Source organism: Haliaeetus leucocephalus, unplaced genomic scaffold (assembly GCF_000737465.1).
Source record: "Haliaeetus leucocephalus isolate CR32 unplaced genomic scaffold, Haliaeetus_leucocephalus-4.0 Scaffold473, whole genome shotgun sequence".
Taxonomy (NCBI): domain Eukaryota; kingdom Metazoa; phylum Chordata; class Aves; order Accipitriformes; family Accipitridae; genus Haliaeetus; species Haliaeetus leucocephalus.
In genome coordinates this window covers 7,619,722-7,639,511 of record NW_010972909.1, presented here as the reverse complement: position 1 = coordinate 7,639,511, position 19,790 = coordinate 7,619,722, and the positions used below count along the sequence as shown (strand labels likewise).

Below are 19,790 nucleotides of genomic sequence, written 5' to 3'. Positions count from 1 at the left end.
CGCGCCCTGTGCTCACCAGCACGGCCAGCTGACAGCCCTGGCGGGACTGCCCTGCTGCTCCGCTGAGGGGCACAAGGATGGGATGTCACCTCGCTGATGCTGAAATACGCGATGCTCAGGATGGTCAAAGCCTCGCAGCGAGTCGCCGACTCCTCACGTCAGACCCAAGGAGGCAGTGAGACCTAACGTGCCTCAGGCACCAGCAGAAAAACCCGAGGCTGTTTGGCTTGAGCCTGTTCCTCTCCACCGGTGACACTCACATCCATCATGATCCCTGCGTCCACTCACCTTCAACCAGGGCTGCCCCTGGCCTACCAGTTACGGACTAAACAAAAAGCACTCGAGCAAATTATACACCTAACTGCCACCCAACCTTCAGGAAAGGTGGCAATCTGACCCATTCTCCTGAATGGAACAGTTTGTGCCTGAAATAAAATAAATCCGTGCTTTCATTGCTGGATTCAGCCTCATTCAGGGCTGTACCGATGCCTTCTGCTTTGTTACTTACAAGAAATGAATGCACACCCACAGCCTGGTCTCCCAGAGACAACCAACCTGGGTTCCCCAGCAGTCTCCAATTCAGCAGCGCACATTTCCCTGCACCTTAGCACCAAGAATAAGTAAGACAGACATATATAAAATGACACACTTTATTAAAAGTTACATTCAGCAGCAATGGACATATTTACTTAAGTAGATTTTTAACTGTCAAGGAGCTTATAATTATAAATCCCTCTAAGGCATTGAAAGCTCTTAGATGTTTTAACTTCTTTGCAATTATTTCATATAAATAGGTAAGGTAAATGATGCTTGCCTACGAAGAGGATATCCCAGCTGCATTAAACAAAGATATACATATAAATATATGTATAAAACAATGATTTTTGTTACAAACTTATTGATGAGGATATTTCACAATCTTTAAGGCTTGGGCTCTGGCCCTGCAACTATTATTCATGTAAGCAGTCTCCTGTTTAAGTTACCACGTGCGGGTGTACAGATTGCTCACAGGGCAGGGCTTAAGTTTTGACAGAATCAGCAAAAATGTCAAAACGCTCAGTGAAATATATTTACAATCTGTGCAAGTAGCATCACCTACTGTTACTGATTGCAGAGGTTTCTCTTGGAAGCTATCAACAGCAGAAAGGCACCGTGGCGAAGTCTAACTGGCATCTGTTAGCTCTTTGTTTTTGACATTGTAGCTCTCCCTTCTGAAGAGCAGTATTTGGGCTCTTGAGCCTTTGAGCCTTGGGGACATCGGTCAGGGTGCAGGACAGAGAGAGCACCAGCAGCATGCAACTGCAGGCCTGAGCTCAGGGCACAAACACACCGAGTCTCAAGTTTTTCCAGCTCCAACAGCAGAAACCTCCCTTGATGTGCAGCGGTCCAGCTGCTTTTTGCGAGTGTAAACAAGAAAAGTGCCACCCACTTCCAGTATTAGCCAACTGCCCACCCCCCAATAAATAGCGATCATTTAATTTATCTTATCGTTAAACTGTGCTTTATGCCTCTAATAAGTATATGTGTGAGGAAGAGGAAATTGCTGTTGAAACAGAAATTGTGACTAGATCTGACAAACTGCATAAACTACTTCGAGTTAATACAGCTGCAGGATCTCATTCTCTACCAACTTACCACTGACTTTACATTTGCATGCAACTTCTTTGGCTTCATGATATACAGTAAGTCTAGTCAGAGAGGCAAATCTGGCTTTATCTTACACCAGCGGCTGGTTACTGCATGGCATGTGGCTGATGCAAACTCCCAGAATCAATTCACTGCAAGTCTCTTGGTGCTGAACACTAACTGGTACATGAAGCCCCATCCTCACTGACAGGCAAGGCTTACGGAAGGGGTTTTCACCACCACAGTGATGCTGGAGCAGTAGCATCGAGACCTCATACATAGTAAGCATGAAGGAAAGGCACACTCGAAGCTTTATTTCTAAAATATCTCAGTCATTCATTGAAGACAACTGCTTTTCTGTATTCTGCTTTGACCTAGCAGCTTTCCTACCATCAGCTCCCCATGCCACAGCCGCATCTGCTCTGCTCTCCAAAGACCAGACTGTTGTCTGGTCTTTGGAGTGGAAAAGGTTACTCCAGCCTCGGAAGCAAACCCACAGCATCGACCAGCTCAGTCCAGCTCCCGTCGCCTCCATGCACTCCCTCTGCCTGGGAAGCTGCGAGCCCACCAGCAGAGGAGTTGCAGAAAATTTAGTCTTCCACCACTCACTTTCCTTGGCCTTGTGCCATTTCTGATCACCACCACGTGCTCTTCACCTTACCGCATGGAGGCAGAGCGCTGGCTGGATTTGGGAGAACTTCTTGCAGGAAAGACAGACCCTAAAGCTGGAAATGGCCATCGCCTCTCATAACCGGGATGCTCCATGGACTAAAGGAAAGTCAACAGAAAGAGATTTTGTTTCTGTAAAATACAACAAATCCCTGCTTTCCACATAGTATTTTTTAAGGACACAGTTGAAGCCAATGGAAAATGTTTTAATGACAGAAGAATCAGACCCTAATGTATATTATTTTTATTTCAGCCAACTCACTGGCACAAAACCAGAGATGGCTTTCAAAACCAGGTTTGAATTCGGGATGAAGAGAGGGAGATGCCCCTTCCTTCCCTTTACTCTAGCTCTGTTTGAATTGTGCCTTAAATAAGACAACGGCATTTCTTCAGAGAGAAACTAGAAATAGCGGAGCCAAGAATATTTTCAACTTTGATCAAAATGGCTTTTATAACAAAACAGAAATATTACAGGGGGAAAATCATTGCAAAAATATTTTGGTTTAAAAAGAAACTCCAGGTAATGAGGGTCCATTTCCAAATGTACCAAGGACAATTAGGTAACCAAAACCCACTGAAAATGAAAGTGAACTGGGCCCACGACTCCCATTTGTGCCCCAGAAATCTCAGATAAGAGAGAAGAGCCCTCTTGGGCTCGGTGGAAACCCTGTAACGTTTCTTTTAAAGCCATCCCAGGAAATACAGGATACAGCAGAAACCTGCACAGCTGACTTGGCTGCTGCCTTTCGTAGGGCCTAGAGCTGGAAGGAGCTCCTCCGGCATTGCCCCCCGTCGCCCACCAGCCAGGCCAGTCCTGCAAGCCCCTGAAAGCAGGAAGGGCAGGCAAAGGCATAAGCCCATGACCTTTAGCTCAGGAGAAAGCTGGCAAAATATGGTGCTTATTTACTCAAGTCAACTCTTGCTGAAGATGAGTTTATGGAAGGTAATGACACTATTACAGCTCCATACAGAAAGATATTTCTAAGCTTTTAAAAAAAAAATAAAATCCCATACATGTTTCAAACTACAGGTATAATTTTTTTCTTTCCTGAATCCTCCATTGGAACTTGAATTTAAAATACAGTTTAACTCCTCAGTATGTGAAATCTCACAGCCACATTAATGGAGAACATCTGAAGCCAGGAGAAAGAAATCACTTCCAGTTATGTTGTCAGTGTTATGTGCATAACATTCCCACAGCTGTAGATCCATTGTGCTCCATGTTATAAATAAGAAATTGCATGGTGACAGCTAAAATTCAAAAGCGTTAATGTTTCTCTTTGCAACTCTTTCTATTTTTTTCCTTCTTTTTTTCTTTAATTTTTTTTCAGTCTTTTGAGGTTTCTCCCCTTTCCCTCCTAGTAGAAGTTACTTGAAGCAACATTATCGCTTATCCAATTGACATATTTACGGTAATTAAAAAATAGTAAATGCCAAGCAAATATGACTAATGTTGCCATTTGGCAAATAATCCAGAAACGACTTCTATTGATTCTGAACCAGGCTGTTGTATTTGCGTTAATAAACATTTCTCCTTCTTCTGCTCATCTTGGTTATCCCAGTGCTTTAGGGAGAAGCCCGAAGGCAGCTCAAAGGATGCGGCCAAACGCTGCCCCGACCTCTGTCGCGCACAGCAGCTACCGCCGAAGCCATCAAGTTGCAGAGCGCAAATGCAGCTGAGTCAGGCCCCGTGAACGAATACAAACGAGCTCCCTTGTATCTCTTGCATTCTAGGTTGTGGTCCCTTTCAACCATGAAAAACAGCTACAAATTGTTCCCAGAGCTAAACCACTTAACATCTTGGCACTTGGTTGTTTTTAACTTTGTAACAATAGGCACTGTTCACTCCTCTCAATCTCAGTTTTTTATTCTATAATAAAGCAGGAATACTGATGAAAGGCTAGTCACGGCTTCTCCCCGTGGTATCAGGGTGGTGGCATGTGATGATTCACATGGGGTGTGTTTGATCCAAGAAAGCCCAGCCTCTGCTTATTCTTCCTTTGTTCTGTCATCTAAGGTGGAAAGGCAGAGAGAGACGAGTTGAGATTTTTTTTTTCTTTTTACTATTATTTAGCAGTCACAGAGCAAGATACATATAAGCAAAACAACAGGGAGTGGAATTCTTTTCTTCAGCATTGAAAATTACAAGTAAAAGATGCCTTTGAAGTGGAAGATCTGCTTCCTGCAAAGTATGGACATTTTATTCTCATTTGTACATTTTTCTTATCCAGCGGCAGGTCTTACAGTGTATTTATTATTTGTGCTGCTATCGTGTTGCATAGCCCTGCAGAGGGTCAGCATTTGCACTTGGTGCTGTACAGTCACAGAATTAAAAGATGGTCCCAGCCGCAGAGAGTTTAAATTTAAGCCAGGAGAGAACAGATTCAGCCAGAGGGGGATGAAAAAAACCCACCAGGACGGTATGGGTAAGCACAATAAGCAACAGTCTCAGCACATCCAGCCTAAACCTTTGTCGAGTTTTTCACAGGGAAAAAGACTTTTAAGGAGGGATTTGAAGAGGGATAATTAGATAACTCTGTTGATGCCACTGAAGTGCTTCCCATAAAGAAAACACACAGATGCTTTTCTGAAACTGTAACGAGCACGCCAGAAGGGACCAGCATCTTTAGCAAAAGAGGAGCTGGCCTTCCGATCCTGAAGTGAGAGAAACACGTAAGGTGGTTTAGGCAGGAGCAGGGCTTTAAGGGAGGCCAGCAGCTTGTGCTCCTCCATACCCGGGAGAAGGGGGAGCTGCAGGAGGGGCACAAAGACAAGGGTGACACAAACAAAGCAACAGGCTCAGGGAATTGTTTTCACAACAGCACTGTTGATATTCTTAGTGGGGGAAAAAAATACCAGTGTCAGATTCAGAAATCTCTTCTACTGATTCCCATCAGTATGCAGCTATTTCTGATGCTACGTCTTTTTTACTGCCAGGTTATGCAGTACCTGCATATGCAAAGCCCGTCATCGCTTCTGCAGTTTTCCCTCTGTCCTCACACACTCACTGGGAGGATTTCATAACTAATTCCCCCTCAGCTTTTCTCCTTACCTGTTCTCTGCTGTTGCTAACGGAGTACAATTTCATTCCAAACCCTTATCAGTGTATCTACTCAGAAAGCTTACTGGAGGGAAAGATAAAACCTTTCTAAGACAAAAGCCTCTTTTGTAACCCTGTCCTGACTGTGACCTGATGAAAGCTAGCGCATTCACCCACACGCACTCAGGCTGCTACCCACTGCAGGGCACTTACCTGTTCCTTGAGCTCAGCAAGCTGACTGGAAAGCTGTTTTACAAGGCTCATGGTTGACTCCAGCCTCTCTTGCAGGTTCCTGATTTCGTTTTGCTCACTGTCGCCTTCATTGCTAACCAGGGACATGGCTCTCATCCGAGGGAACCAGTCCAAATTCTTCTCCTACATGGGTATTAGAAAAATTAGTAATGTTAGTAGGGGTTTATGCAGTGCTACTAAGCTGAGACTAGAGAATGAAAACTCAGAAGGACTACTCAGTGGATGACACACAGCAAGTGAGCTTAAGAAGTAGTAAATTCAGAAAGTATTTTATACAAGCATTTTTACTCTTGGTTCTCCTTAGCTACAAAGGAGGCACCAACCGGAAAATCTTGGTTCCCCACAGCTGCACCTGTATTGCAGCGTGGGCAGTGTTGGCACATGCGTCCACGGCTCTGGCACGCAGAAACGCCCGCTGGGTCAGCTCTGGGGAGACTTCTCTGGTACACTAGCACCAGGAAAGCCTGAGCACTCCCCATGCCTTGCTCTTAAGTGTATGCAGGGACACATTTCCCCACTGTCTCTTCAGCTTGGCTGGCCTCCATCTATTTCAGCTGTCCTTGCGGCAATGTCAGCGAGCCAACACCAGGAAAACAAGACAAGCCAGAGTCCTCTCCAGACTGGCCTGGAGCGTGCCTACTGCAAGAGCAGAGGGACCTTGGATTCAGCTGCCCACAACAGACAATTTGGGGTCCTGGGAATGGCTTAGGCTTCAGCATGCTATTCAGATCGTATACCTTAGGTAAATGCAAGCACAACCCCATGGCCAAGGGCTAACCTGCTAAGGACCAAGCACTACATGGAATAGCACCGAATTGGGTGTTTCTCTATTCATGGACTCAGGCTATGAATTTAATCACAATAAAAATACTGTAAATAGATGAGTCAGGAAGGTGCTGCCTATCAGCATGAGCCTGAATTGCCTCCATGGCTCAGGGGCACAGATATTTGTGTGCAAAGCATAACAGACAGAGGAGATGGAAGGGTGCAAGCCTAGGAGGAGTGGCAACCATGTGGCAAGCAACCCAGTTTGCCTTAAGGCACAAGAAAAAGGGAACAGGTCCTGTAGCTGGCAATGCGTTACATCAACGCACCTCTGCCCTCCACCTTGGGGGGAGTGGGAGGATGTGGTTAGATCATATGCCTGGTGTTTTGCAACGGGCCTTTATGGACACGTGCACTTGATAACTTTAGAAGAGAAACAGAAAGAGTTGAAGTGTGTTTCTTCCAGTCTCCTGTGTTGTGAATGGCCCCACACAAATAGCACTATATTGAAAAGAAAAGGAGGAAAGAAAAGGAGGAAAGAAAAGGAGGAAAGAAAAGGAGGAAAGAAAAGGAGGAAAGAAAAGGAGGAAAGAAAAGGAGGAAAGAAAAGGAGTTCTTTTCAGAAGTCCACCTACAAGACTCCTGGCAGGCAAAAGTTGTGCTACTTATGTTGTCCAGGTTTGGTATTTGGTGAAGTTTTAAGTGCATTGAACTTACTGTAGTCTCGGACTTTGCTTCACCATGAAAATAGAAAAGCCAGTGATGATTCTGCAGTATTTACAGCTGGGCAGGGCAGGCAGCCGTACGTGAGCAGGGTCCACACAGGCTAGCCTGGCAGAGCTGTGAGCCCGGGGATGCGCCAAGTGAATACAGCTTCATCGTGCTTCCAGAGAGAGTTGCTCTCAACTCCGTAGTGCTCTGCCCTGATCACCAAACCCTCCCCTCCTACGGCAACGTGGTTTAGAAACAAGCAAGCTAACCCTCGGTAAGTATGGAAGCACTTAACGGTATTCATGTTTTTCCACTATTTGTGTTAGCTCAGTCTCCTCTGTTATCCCAGATAAGACTAAATGCAAAGCCATAAGAATTTTGGTTTGTTTGCTTCTTTTTAACTCAAAACTTCTAATGAGTTTTTGTCCGGCTGTGCAACCTCTGGTCCTGTCGCTAAACTGACAAGATGTTCAGGGAATAAGACTGTGCCCCTCTGTTGCACTTTGCAGCCCAGGGCTCAGTCAGCCGTGTACGCTGGTGGAATGAGGCCTCTTTCCTCGCTGCCCACTTTTTTGAGCCTCGTGATCTCATTATGACAATTTACTGTGGTTATGCATGATGCCATTTTCAATGGGTCATAACTCATTCAAATCAAAACCTGTTTTCACCAGCTCTGCTGGTGAGCTCAAAAGGAGCGCACGTGACCCTCACTGCTGGATATCCCCAGCGGACACACGGAGCGGTAGACTTCTATTTCTGCTGCATGCGTTTCTGCTTACAAGAGCAGCATTCATTTTCCACGAGTATGCTCTGATATTTATTTTAAATTTATTTTGGCTAGGATCTAGCAGAGCATTCATCACGTGCCTAGCATTAAGCACAGGTGTACTCATTTATACTAAGCTTAGTTTGTGCACAGTGCCTTTCTGGATCAATGCCTTTTTTTTGCAAAATGTTTGCCAGCAAATTTGTCTGCCACCACAGGCACAGAAAGTGAATTCAAAGGAGCTACAGCGAACAGAGCTGCACTTGTATCTGAGTGTTTCCTGGAAAGCTCTGGTATCTGCACCCATTACAGCTTCTCTTGCTTGAAGCACCTGAAGGTACCAAACCCAAGGCCGCGTGGCCATAGAGCCAGCTGAGGGGCCGGGAGCCCTTTTTTGGCAAGGCTCACCATAACGCCAAAGTTTCTAAAGCCAGGCTACACAGGGAGAGCAATCTGAGACTCCATCATTGCGGTTCTTGTGTTTGCCGAGTACTGCTGCCAGCATTGTGAAATGCACTTTGCTAGTTTTGTTTTCCATCTGCCACTCCCTCCCTCCTCCAGGATGCAAGGCAGAGACTGCCAACTGCCTCACAAAGATTTTTGTAGACTGACCCTCCACCACACTGCAGCGTCCAGAGGAACACCGCACAGATCCGTGTGGATGCCAGACAGCCTGCCTCCGTGGGCTTGCCTCTCCCGAGGCTCCCACCGTCACGGGCTTCCCTCCTCCTCGGCACGACATTATACTTCCCGGGAAGAGGGGTGACCAGGAGCGGGTGAAGACAGGGACAGAGCACACAGCACCTCGCCCGCTGCCACACGATGCTGTGATGCTGGTGGTAGCTCCTCAGCTGGAACTGCTCGGAACCACGGGGCAGCTCGTCTCGGCCACCACGAGCCCCAGAGTCACGGGAGCTCAACGACGGACTCCACTCATTCGCGTATGCCTGGCTTTGCCTTCCCAGCAGCGCTGTGATAATCCCTCCCAAGAAAGAAACCCAGTTGTGGTTTAGTTACAGACCAAGAGAATCTGGGCATTTTTTGCCAAAATGTTGTGGAGGATCAAGCAAGGACTTGATCCAAGTTCTAAGAGAAGCTGATGGCTTTGCACGGACCAGAGACTTCACAAAAAGATGTTACTGACTTCTACAGCTTTTCCTGGTCACAGAGAGGCAACAGGTCAAACAGCTTACCACAGGTCTCTCACTTGGTAGTCCCAAGTGCTGTGTTGGGTGCAGGCAGGACTTTGCTTCTTGGTTCTCAACTGCATATACATCTAATGAAATCCAGTACAGCTGTGTATCTTTGTCATGCAAAGTATCAGAAAGACTCAAAATTCAGCAAGTCAGTAGGAAACACATTCTAGCCTGCCAACTTGTCTTTAAGTTAAAAATACTTATCTAGCTTTCACCGATAGTTCCATAATAGTGCATGCAGTAGGTATATTCCCTTGCTGAACTGCATGCTTTTGCTGGTCAATATTACCTTATTTTTTCATTGCATTATGAACTGCAGAACTTTATTAAAGGGCAGCATGAAAATTAGCTCTGGCACACAGCCCTATTTGCTGAGTCTATACCACAAACAAACAGCCATTGCTGTTAGAGACAAAAAACTTTTGATCACAAACCTGCCGAGATCCAGAAGGCAAATTGGACAAGGCTCCTCTGCCAAAATTTTTAGTGATCTGTAAGTGTGCATGGGGGGACAGGCACTCTGTGACTGCTCAGCTATGGGAAAGCTATTTTTACTTCGAGGTAATTGCTTGCCAATTAACTGGAGGTAGTTAACATGTTTGTACAACCCCAAACATTTGTTCTGGGACTTAAATGTTTATGGGCTCAGTCCAGGGTTCACCTTGACCAACTAACACATTTTAACGCTGTAACATGCCTCCTCTACGCTGCAGGTGCGCTCCTGCTTCGTCTTATGTGACTGGTGCGGGGCTGGGATTTTGCAAGGTGTTACCTGTCATGCCTTAGCTATCGCTCTCAGAAATCCAACCATTTTGCCCAGGATAGCATTCACTCAGACATTTTGAACCCCATCTGGAACAGAGCAGCAGTTTGGACGAGGGAGGTAGGCTGTTGGCAGGGACCAGGGCAAACCTCTGCAAACAGCTGTCGCAGGACTCCATCAACAGCCACCAGGTTAGCGTGAGGTGACATAGCTTGAGCATAAATGAGCTCACAGAGGGTGAAGTATGTGGATGGGATGCTTTAAAACGAAGTAGCTGTCTGGACACAGAATTAATTGTTAAAATGTACTAAAATCTTCTTTCTAAACAACAGGGGTTGAACGCAGTATATTGTTACTGTTACTTCATTCTTGCACAGGATAGCAGATATTAGCAGCCCAACCGCAGCAGCCCACCTACGGATCACAGCATCTTCCCTCTCCACACTCCCTCCGCAAGCATAACGTGTGCCTCGCAGAATTCATGTTTAAGCATACATCTGTGTCCAGGGCAGAGAGTCAGCCAGACAGGAAGGCTGCAGGGACAGAAAGGAGCCGCAGCCTCCTCTCCGTCAGTTCAGCTGAGGGGAAAAAAAAAAAAAAGAAAAAAAGGCAGGTGGGGCTAGCCAAAAGGCTGCCGGCCAAAGAGACTGCACACGAGCAGAGCAGACATTTCGCGTGGCGATCCAGCATGCTCGCTCCCTCCGTCCTCCCGCCTCGGCTGGCGGGATTCCAGGGGGAATCACAGCTCCCCCAGGGCGAACACCTCTCTGCCAGGTACTCTGGGTACACGTAGCTGCGAGGTGCCGCCGGCGAGGGCACACGCCTGAGAAATCACAGGGCTTAGAGGATTTGCTACTCACGTTTTCTGAGAAACCTCAAACCCTTCTCCTCAGAGAGGCATGCTCAGAGCAAAAATCTGCGTTTGCCTCTTGGACTTTTCTGTGCAACTTTCTCCTTCCCTTCTGTGGGCTTTCCAGGGGGAAGGCAGAGCTTTGGGCTAAGTCCTCCCCTCAGTAAAACATTGCCATTTTTCTGACTTTGCTAGCTCCAGTTGAGCATGGATGGAGAACAGACTGAAGAGATTTGTTTAGAGTTTCTATACTTTGTACAAAGTCTCTCTCGAGCCATCCCTGTCCTGTTGGCACAGCCCACTGGCTTCAATCGAGCTCTCACGCTGAGCTGAATCCATGCTTCCAGAGTAATTGGCAGAGGGACGTTTCTTTAGGAGGTGCTGGTTTCACAGGCTAGCAGTGAGATGGATCAGCTGCAACCAGCAGGAAAGACTGGGCTGAGACTTTAAAAAATAGATTACTAGATAACAATGAGAGAAAATAGGTCAAAGAGTAGGACAAGGGGGATGAAGTAGAGGGGCGAAGGCAGCCTAATGTACGCTTTCTGCCGGTGCCACTGCCGTGGGCTCAGAGTGCCACGCCGCCGTCAGCCGTACCAGACTTTCATTTCTCCAGCAGACTCTAACACAGCGACTCTTAGCCCTTTCTGTCCTGTGACCCCTTGTTGCAACATGAAAACAAGCCGTTTCAGGACTTCCCTCCTATCTATTCAAAACGAAAAGCAGCGATGACTGCTCACAACTCCTCCGGGTTGTGACCTCCCCAGCTGCGCGCATCAGCGCAGGAGACGGGTCTCCGCGCCCTCCAGCCCACGAGACGGGTCTCCGCGCCCTCCAGCCCACCGCTCCCCCGTCTCACACAGACCATTTGCTCCTTGGTGCCTCGGCGAGGCAACCGAAACGGCCCCCAGGAGCGTATTTGTTTCCTAATAGCGAGGCTGAGAGAACGGGTGTGCTTAAAGCCCTCTTTGCTCCTCGGGTAGGGGGGTGACCGAAGGGTGCAGAAGAGGAGTGTGGACCTCACCATGACGGTTTGCTACCGGCAGCTCGGTGTGCTGCGCTGGGCTGTCCGTGGTATCTCACCCCGCAACAGGCGCTTGCTGGCACGCAACGAACAGCGGGCACCGCGGCAGCCCAGCAAAAGCCTCCCATAGCTTTAGGGAGGCAGCTTCACCCTCTGCGCCGCAGCCGCGCCGGGGACACGAGCCTCGAGCGAAGGCAAACAGAGCGTCGGCACCGCTGCTCTTCGGCAGGCGGCTCGTGTCCTTTCAGGCACGAGAACGAACAGGCCGTTCGCTCCCCTTTCTTGAGCTGGCACCTTGAACAAATATTTTAGCGCTGGGTACAGAGAGATCTATTTACTGAGAAATTATTCTTTATGTCTGAAACGTAAGTAAGTCCATCCATTCCCTTCCAAGATCTGTTGCCCGTATAAGCAGACAGGGATCAGTCCAAACGACCTTTTGAAAGCTATTATTTTTCTGCCTAGGGACAGACTCTGGTCCTAAAAGTCTGTAGTTATGTAGCTCCTATAGCCACCTTAAAAAGGGATTTTAAAGATTTAAACTATCTTGTGCTTTAGATGACACAGGGCAATAACCACTTTGTGATTTAATCACAGACAATAATAATTTTGTTCAGTGCATGATTCAGCTAATCCACAATTTGATAAACGTTCATCCTAAACTACAAACCCAAATAGCTTTCTGCAAATCCTGTTTGACACTTTAATGTTAAGACTATTTGATAAGCAATCTGTGCTGTACAAGAATATAGGGAGGGAAATTAGGAATTGTTATGCATCTATACACATCCACAACAGTAATTCAAGGAAAATAAAAATAAACCTTGGCAATTACAGATAAATCTTTATGCAACAAGAAAACTAATAGGTTTGGCTGGGTCTGTACTGGATTGATACATGCTACAGCTTCCCCAGCTCACGGAAAAATATAGAAATCTGTTTCTCCCTTGAAAGAAGGTTGGAACCATAACACAGACACACCGTCTGCTTTAGCAGCGTCATTGATGCATTTACTTTCATTTTAACTTGGCTGAATGTTTTTGAGGGCTGCAACAGAATCTATCACTGTAATTCTGAATAATTGTGAGTTCTTCAAGACTGATATCCAGGCCAGTCAGTTATAAATGTCTCACTATCAGCATTCCTGCTTGTGATATCCCTGCAAAAATAATGGCAAGGAATTATAATAAACTTCAAATTGCAAAGATTTTTCTCTGATGCTGTATGAGCCAGTTTCGATACTCAGCCTGAAGCCTGTAAAGGACCCTGCTTTTCCAAGAACAAACACCCCAAAACTTCTGCTTATCGAATACACCTGGGGGACGTGGCATTTATCTCCAAGAGATGGAGACAGTCACGAAAATAATTTTTTACAGTCGAGACCGTAAGTTTGAACGTGATCTCACACCACTCTTGTGGGCAAACCCATATGCAAATGGTAAGTACATGAGTCAGCAGCGTGCCCTTCAGAGTGAAAAAGGCCACCACGACCTGGGCTGCACCAGCCAGAGTGCAGCCAGCACGTCGAGGAAAGCGATCTGCTTCAGCCCCGAGCAACCGTGCCCCAGAAGGTGGAAAGCAGAAACCCAACTAAGCAGCTTTGTCACCAGCGCACGGAGGCTGCACCTCCCAGTACCCTCCAGGTGGGAACCCGGGGGACCTGCTGGTGTGCAAGGGCCGCAGCCGGCCGGGGACTCCCCAGAGTTGCACGGCACAACTTCTGCCTGCTTGGAGGGCGGGGGGCTGTATCCCACCCCAGCACCACTCTCCTTGAAGCCACGTTTGCTTCTCGCGTCTTCCCTTCCCCGCGGCACACGTTCATTTCTCAACTGTTGATTTCTTCTGCCGTTTCAATTGCTCTCTGCCACCTTATCTCTATCATAACCCTGAGAATTGATATTCTCCTCTGCAAATCTTCAAGAATCCCAACACTACCATCTGAAACTAGGATCTGGTGCTTAATATTTGTGCCCTTAAAATAGATATAATTATAGATCTGTGCAAAACATGAGTTTATTTTTCCACATTCCTATGTTTTTATGTTGTTAGTGGTTACGGGACGTTCTTTAGGAAAAACACTTCAGATTATTCATTTAAAATAATTAAATTATTTCTGATATAATCCCTGGATCTTGTGCATAACGAAACAACATCTGGTACAGAGATTAGAAAATAAATGTTCTTGGCTTATTTTTTTTTCTTTTGTTAAACAGATGTTGTTGATACAAAACGCAGAACTGTAAATCATAGCCTGCAATGTGGACACAGACTGTCACTACTGAGCAGAAATTTACTGTGGCTAGATAGAGATTTGAAACAGCAATGAATCACTGGCTTACTAACTTTATTCACGTGGGTATGGTTTCAATATTCTGACATTAAGTGCACATGTCCTTAAAAAAAGAACCTTTTAATGGCAGTATGGGAGGCTCTGGTTTAGTTCCAGCTGTCTCGGTGGGGGAAGCACAGCGTAATGCAATGGCTGCCTCTGCGCTGAGGCACCTGGCAGTTCTCTGTCCCTTCCCTCCCAGCTCACTGCGGTACCGATATTAAATCCCGCAGGGCTGGCTCCCCTGGCGCTGAGAGCGGCCCCCCTTCGTGCCCACCGGGGAGGGCAGCCCTGTCACGGGAGAGGGGCTGAGCTGCTCGCGCAGCCTCACCATGGCCACCAAAATGCCTCCAGCTCTAACTTCTGTCTCCCTCTCCTTCCCCTGCTGCTCCCAACATCATTTCAGCAAATTCACCGTTCGGTTGCTGGACTGGCTCACACCTAGCTGAATGGTAATGGTATTTCTGCTTCCCATGGACTGCATTTAAAGCAAACAGAATTACGACGCTTCTCCAGCCCCTTGCCGTACCTACCCGCACGCTACCACACCGCTTGCACTAGCATGCTGAAGCCCCCCCTTCTCCTGTTCTTCTTTTAATATTGATTTTCTTTTGCAAAACATGCTAGCAGGCGCACTCCAGATACCGCACTCCAGACAAAAGCCAATGGCACTAATCCCACTGCAATGTAAACATACCCTACAGTATCATGCCACAGCTGGCGACAGAGATGTTGTCTCCTCCTTAGAGACATACTTACCATTCAGCTGGTAAGGACACCACAAATTTTGACCCATTTTTGTCAATGTAAGTGCTGGTTTGATCCAGTGGATCAGCGTCTAACTCCATGGTTAAACTCCAAACCATGACCTCTACTTCATATCTTTTGTGGCACAGGATTCGGGCACATACTTGTTGAAATTTATGGGGTTTTTTCACATTTTGCTTTAATTCTCTGGTCCTGTTGCCTTGTATTTTGCAAGTACTGTCCATTTCCTAGCTTTAGCTTCAATTTGGTGTAACAGAATCTTTGGGAAATACAAAGACTCAGCTGGAGACTCGTTTTTCAGAGGCTCAGGACTTGACCTTATTCTCAGCTTTACACAGGCAGAGCTTCGCTGATTGCAGCGTGATTGTTCTGGTTTAGGATACTGCCAGAGTCGAGGCATTTTGAATCCTGATCGGAATGTTCCTGTTTCAGGCCCATTTTGACTCAGATGTATTTTGCACATGGTGCAGTATGAAAGAACAATTTAAAGAACAACATTTTCTTTTAAGATTAATAAGAATTATTACCTATCACCAATGGGCTATACCGAACTGTTTTTTTAAGCAACGATGTGATCATGCATATACCATACACTTGCATAAATTCACATACTCGAGTATCAGTCAGAGGAGAGAAAAAAGACCTAGCTTTCTCTCTGAAGTGTCTCTTGACAAAACACCACCAAGCAATGGCCACCTTTCAGCCTTATGGGCCTGAACGCTACCAACCTGCTCACAAATTGCTTGCTCTGTTCAAATGCTCGCCTGTGGGTTTTGTATATTCCTCTGCAGGGCGAGCACAACTCCTTGCCTGTGCAGACACGATGGCCAAGGAGGGGTCACTTGGCAGCTCTGGCTGTGGCTGGGTGAGTGGCAGATCCCACAAGGTGCCACTTGCCCACTGGGAAGCACGGAGCACTTTTATTCCCTTTGGGAAATAGGCGGAAACCAGCAAAACCGGGCCCTCAAGGTGAAACAAATGGCTATTAGTTCAGGTTCGTGTCTACTGTGTGCTGTTTTCAGAGGCTGCAAGCATAGATCAATAAAAGACAAAACCACCATGGTACTTTGTGAGCCTATATCTGCCTATACTACATTTTCATTTAGTGCTCTTGCTCGTATTGCTAGGAAAATATTGAAATAGATCCTCTGTACAGATCTGCTGTTTCTTTTTTTTTTTTTTTTTAGCCCAGCATTTAAATATGGTTTGCTCTGTTCAATTAAAATGCATTTTCTCTTGAGAACAAGCAGATGATCAGTTTCACAAACCCGGAGTTAGAATTTTCCTTCAGCAGCACCCAGCAAAATGAAAAACAGAGACAAAACATTCTAATCACGTGTATAAAATACACAGGGTCCATTAAATATCATTTAAAGTTGCCTGTTTGTTTTGGAGACTCTTTAAAGCTCCTACTAACCCAAACTCACAGAAGTGTAATGTGATTCCTGATCTATTGAATTTCGTAGGATGGCTGTAGTGGGTTCCATTATATATAAATTGGATGCAGCCAATTTACAATCTCCGATATATACTTTTATCTCAAAATGCCCTGTGAGGCAATTGTGTAAAGTACTTTATCAGGGATTGTTGTTGGTAATATTGCAAGATTTCATGATGTAAAAAATACATCAATGTCATTTAAATTGAACAAAATGGTTCCCATTTTTTTTCTCCTGTAGAGCATTTTTAACCATCTTCTCAACAAATTTGTTCAATAAATACTGTATGAAACAAACATTTTGCACTTTGTCCCACAGATACAATTTGCCAACCTGATTGATTTCTTTCTCTACAACTAATCTGATTTCTTTAGGCTATATATCTTCTCTTTTATTAAAGATGATGCAATCTTAGCTTTTTATCATACACACATCCACCACACTAAAAAGAGAGAAGATTCCATGAACTAGCCTTGCAACCAAACAGAAAAACCTGACACAAATCTCATAAAGCTGATCCCAAAAGATAAATGGCACAATGAGACCGAAGTTTTACAAATTCAGAAACTTATCTATGCAGAGTAATACAGGCCAACGGATTTTTCTTCCCATAACAGATACAGAAAACAAGTAACTTCATCATATCTGTAACACCTTGTAAAACAAGCTCACACTAACGTTGCACCCAACTCCCCCAAACCTTGCTGTCTCTGAACTGTGAGAACTCAGAAGCAGAACTACATTTTTGGTAGCCTTTCCCTGTTACTTCTTGCAGAATCTCACCGCTATGTTTTAAGTCCAACCAAAGTTACGCTTATTTACTTTTAAATGGTGTTCCTGGTAAGGCAACAACCTCAAACTCATCTCCCTGTTCTTTTACTAATTGCCCTTATGTCTTTGGGCAAACCCATAGTCCTTCCTTTCCTCAGCATCTGCAGTTATCTATCTGCCTTGGCTGCAGACAATTTTGGAGCCTCTTTCCCATTCAGGAAGCCAGAAGCTTAGTACCACTGTAATACAAAGAACAATAATTGTTTTCAAATGTTGCAATAATATTCTCAAACAGCATTGAAGTGTTTTGTGTTTGTTGCTTCTCCCATAGTGCAAAATCAAATGAATTCAGTTTACACGCTTTGGGATCTGCTCATCACATTGTTCCTCTGGGGTTGAACTCAGCACTATCTGTGACCCCAGTTAAGGTCCAGTTTTCATTAGGCAAAGCCATACACAGCCAGTCCCAGGAGAATCGAGGCTCTGTTACTGCCAGGATTTTAAGCGCAACAGTAGGTGCCTATCCAGTGCCTTGGAGAGCCTTTCCATCATTTGAAATCACAGAATAAAGGTCTGCCCACACACAGATCCATCTGAGGCCACATGCTTCTTTAACAAAGGGATAAAAGATGGCTCTTGCAAGCTGCCTGGAAAGTTAACAGCTCCAGTCTCTGGCAGGTCAAGGCGGGAGTGGATTCCAGCAGGGAACCGCAGCCCATGTCCTGCCAGCAGCACTGCTCGGCTTGAGGGCGCTCCAGCTGGAACACCTCCACTCCATGTTCGTGGGGATGTGCAAGTTTCAAGGAACACAGCCTCATGTCCAGACCCCTGCTCGAGTTTTTAAGGCCAGCAGCAAACAAACAAACAGGAACCCAACTCGGCTCATTTATTTTAATTCGCAAATTGAATGAATTGAAGTTGGAAGGAGGACAAGGAGGCTGTGACTACACTGTATGATCGAGGCAGAACCCATCTTTACAGCAAAATCGGTCTTCGAAGCCTAAATGCTGGTCAACAGACAGGTGGCCAAATCCTTCAAATACAGAGGAAATCAAGCTGAGATTACAACTGAGCCACAATACCACAGGGTCCAAAAAGACTAGTGCTGGGTAGTATCAAACCACTGATCCCAGACCTTGGGGGAAATCTCAATGAATATACTTTTGGGGAGTTTTAGGCTCCGCTCTGTAACTTCCAATTACATTACAGCTTTGTATTCAGAAGTGATTTCAAAGGAAAAAGGAAAAAAGACACCCTTGTGTTGGTGCTGGGACCTGCCCCATTAGGAGTTAATGAGACCGTGAGGGGCTGAGCACGGAGGCAGCAGGGACAAGGACACTGTGCAGCGGCATGGCCGTTCCTTCACTGAGTCAGTTCTGGGGATGAAGGTTATCACCACACCCTCACCACACACAGCAAATCTGCCTGGGCTGCAGCACCTGCCGTTGATATCAATCTTTCTCCCATTGCAGCTAATGGCATCATTTCTAAGGAGGCAGGATCAGATCCGTGGTTTCCCATTCAAGCAGCAACAGGAAAATTAATTTTCCCTGTCTGGAAAGAATGTATATAAACTTAAAGCTGCTAAAACCTCAAGTTTTTACAATGAGGTACCAAATGAAGCCCACCTTTCCCTTTATTAACCCATACCTCACACATCACCTAGCCAAGCAGGCCAGCTAAACTGTTTACGGTGGATCAAAGAGCTCATTTCTAGAAGATGCAGAGCCCTTGAAGTAGAAGATGCTCAGCTCTCTTGTAGAATAGGAGCTTTGTGCAGAGATGCAAAGTCCTCACGTGATGCTAACTTCATGCTTTGAGCAACACACAAATGAGCAGGAAATCAGCTAATTAGGCATGTTACTGTAATTGCTTGTTTTATGAAGTGGAGAGGGAGGTGTTCAGCACTTCTATAAGATAATAATGTGGAGGCAAAATTGTACAGAGAGGCAAAAATAGCAATGTACTACCTACAGAAATGAACATTATTTTTGAACAACAGGAAAAGCAACAACAGAAAAATAATTCGATACCTAGCAGCAGGAAAAACAACAATGCTTTCCCTATATTCTGTAAATGTAAAACTGGATAACACTTGGGTATATGAGGGGAGAGGGACCTCCCCTCGTATACTCAAGCAGTGGTTGAACCTGTGCAAAGCACAATTCCAGCTGTATTCTAGTGACTCTGTATCACCACTCGGTAGCTCTGAGATCCTCTGTGAATTTGAGGCAGGCCCTGATGCAGAAAAAGGACTTTCTCTGGGACCCGGTGCACTCAAACCGAAGCCCTGAACTCCCCACAGGGCCTGTGTCCATGTGGAAGGACAGAGACACCTGCATTCTTGCTTGCTCTTCTATTTTGAGCACGACAAAAAATGGGAGCAGTAAATCATCTATTTAGGCATATTTCTTTAATTGCTTATTTTATGAAAACCCAACTGCAGACAAAACCAATGTTGTATTTCCTAGGAAATTAGCCTGTCAGAGAGACCTCAGATCTTATTTAGCAGCCGGCTTTTGTGCTCTTGGTATTACTGCCATGGTAAGTAATTACTCATAATGTGACATGCATCGTATCAGTCGTTTAAAAGTAATTAAGAAAAAGTTGCATAGCTTAATGATATGTACATACATCTCATCCTTGCAAGTTTTGCTTTCATAGTATCTGCTAGCTTTTGGAGGAAGGCCAGTTTTAAAAAGTAAAATAAATCAGTCCTAACAATGAGAGCATTATTAGCTTCCCAAAAGTTATAAACTCCATGCCCCACTCCAGCAGAGCATTTGTGTGCACAAGTCCTGTAAGCATTTTCAAGTCTGTG

At 45.6% G+C, this 19,790-nt stretch overlaps 1 protein-coding gene across 2 annotated transcripts in view; it reads right to left on the bottom strand.

Moving 5' to 3' along the window:
- Positions 1 to 903: 903 nt before the first annotated feature.
- ITPR2 (inositol 1,4,5-trisphosphate receptor, type 2) overlaps positions 904 to 19,790 on the bottom strand; it is a 267,987-nt gene continuing 249,100 nt past the window's right edge. For both annotated transcript variants that reach the window (XM_010575416.1, XM_010575415.1), the window contains 2 exons: positions 5,549 to 5,710; positions 904 to 4,307 (listed from right to left, as the gene is read on the bottom strand). In XM_010575416.1, coding sequence (XP_010573718.1) covers positions 4,221 to 4,307; positions 5,549 to 5,710 — 249 coding nt within the window. In that variant the 3' untranslated portion in view covers positions 904 to 4,220. The remainder of the gene's footprint in view (positions 4,308 to 5,548; positions 5,711 to 19,790) is intronic.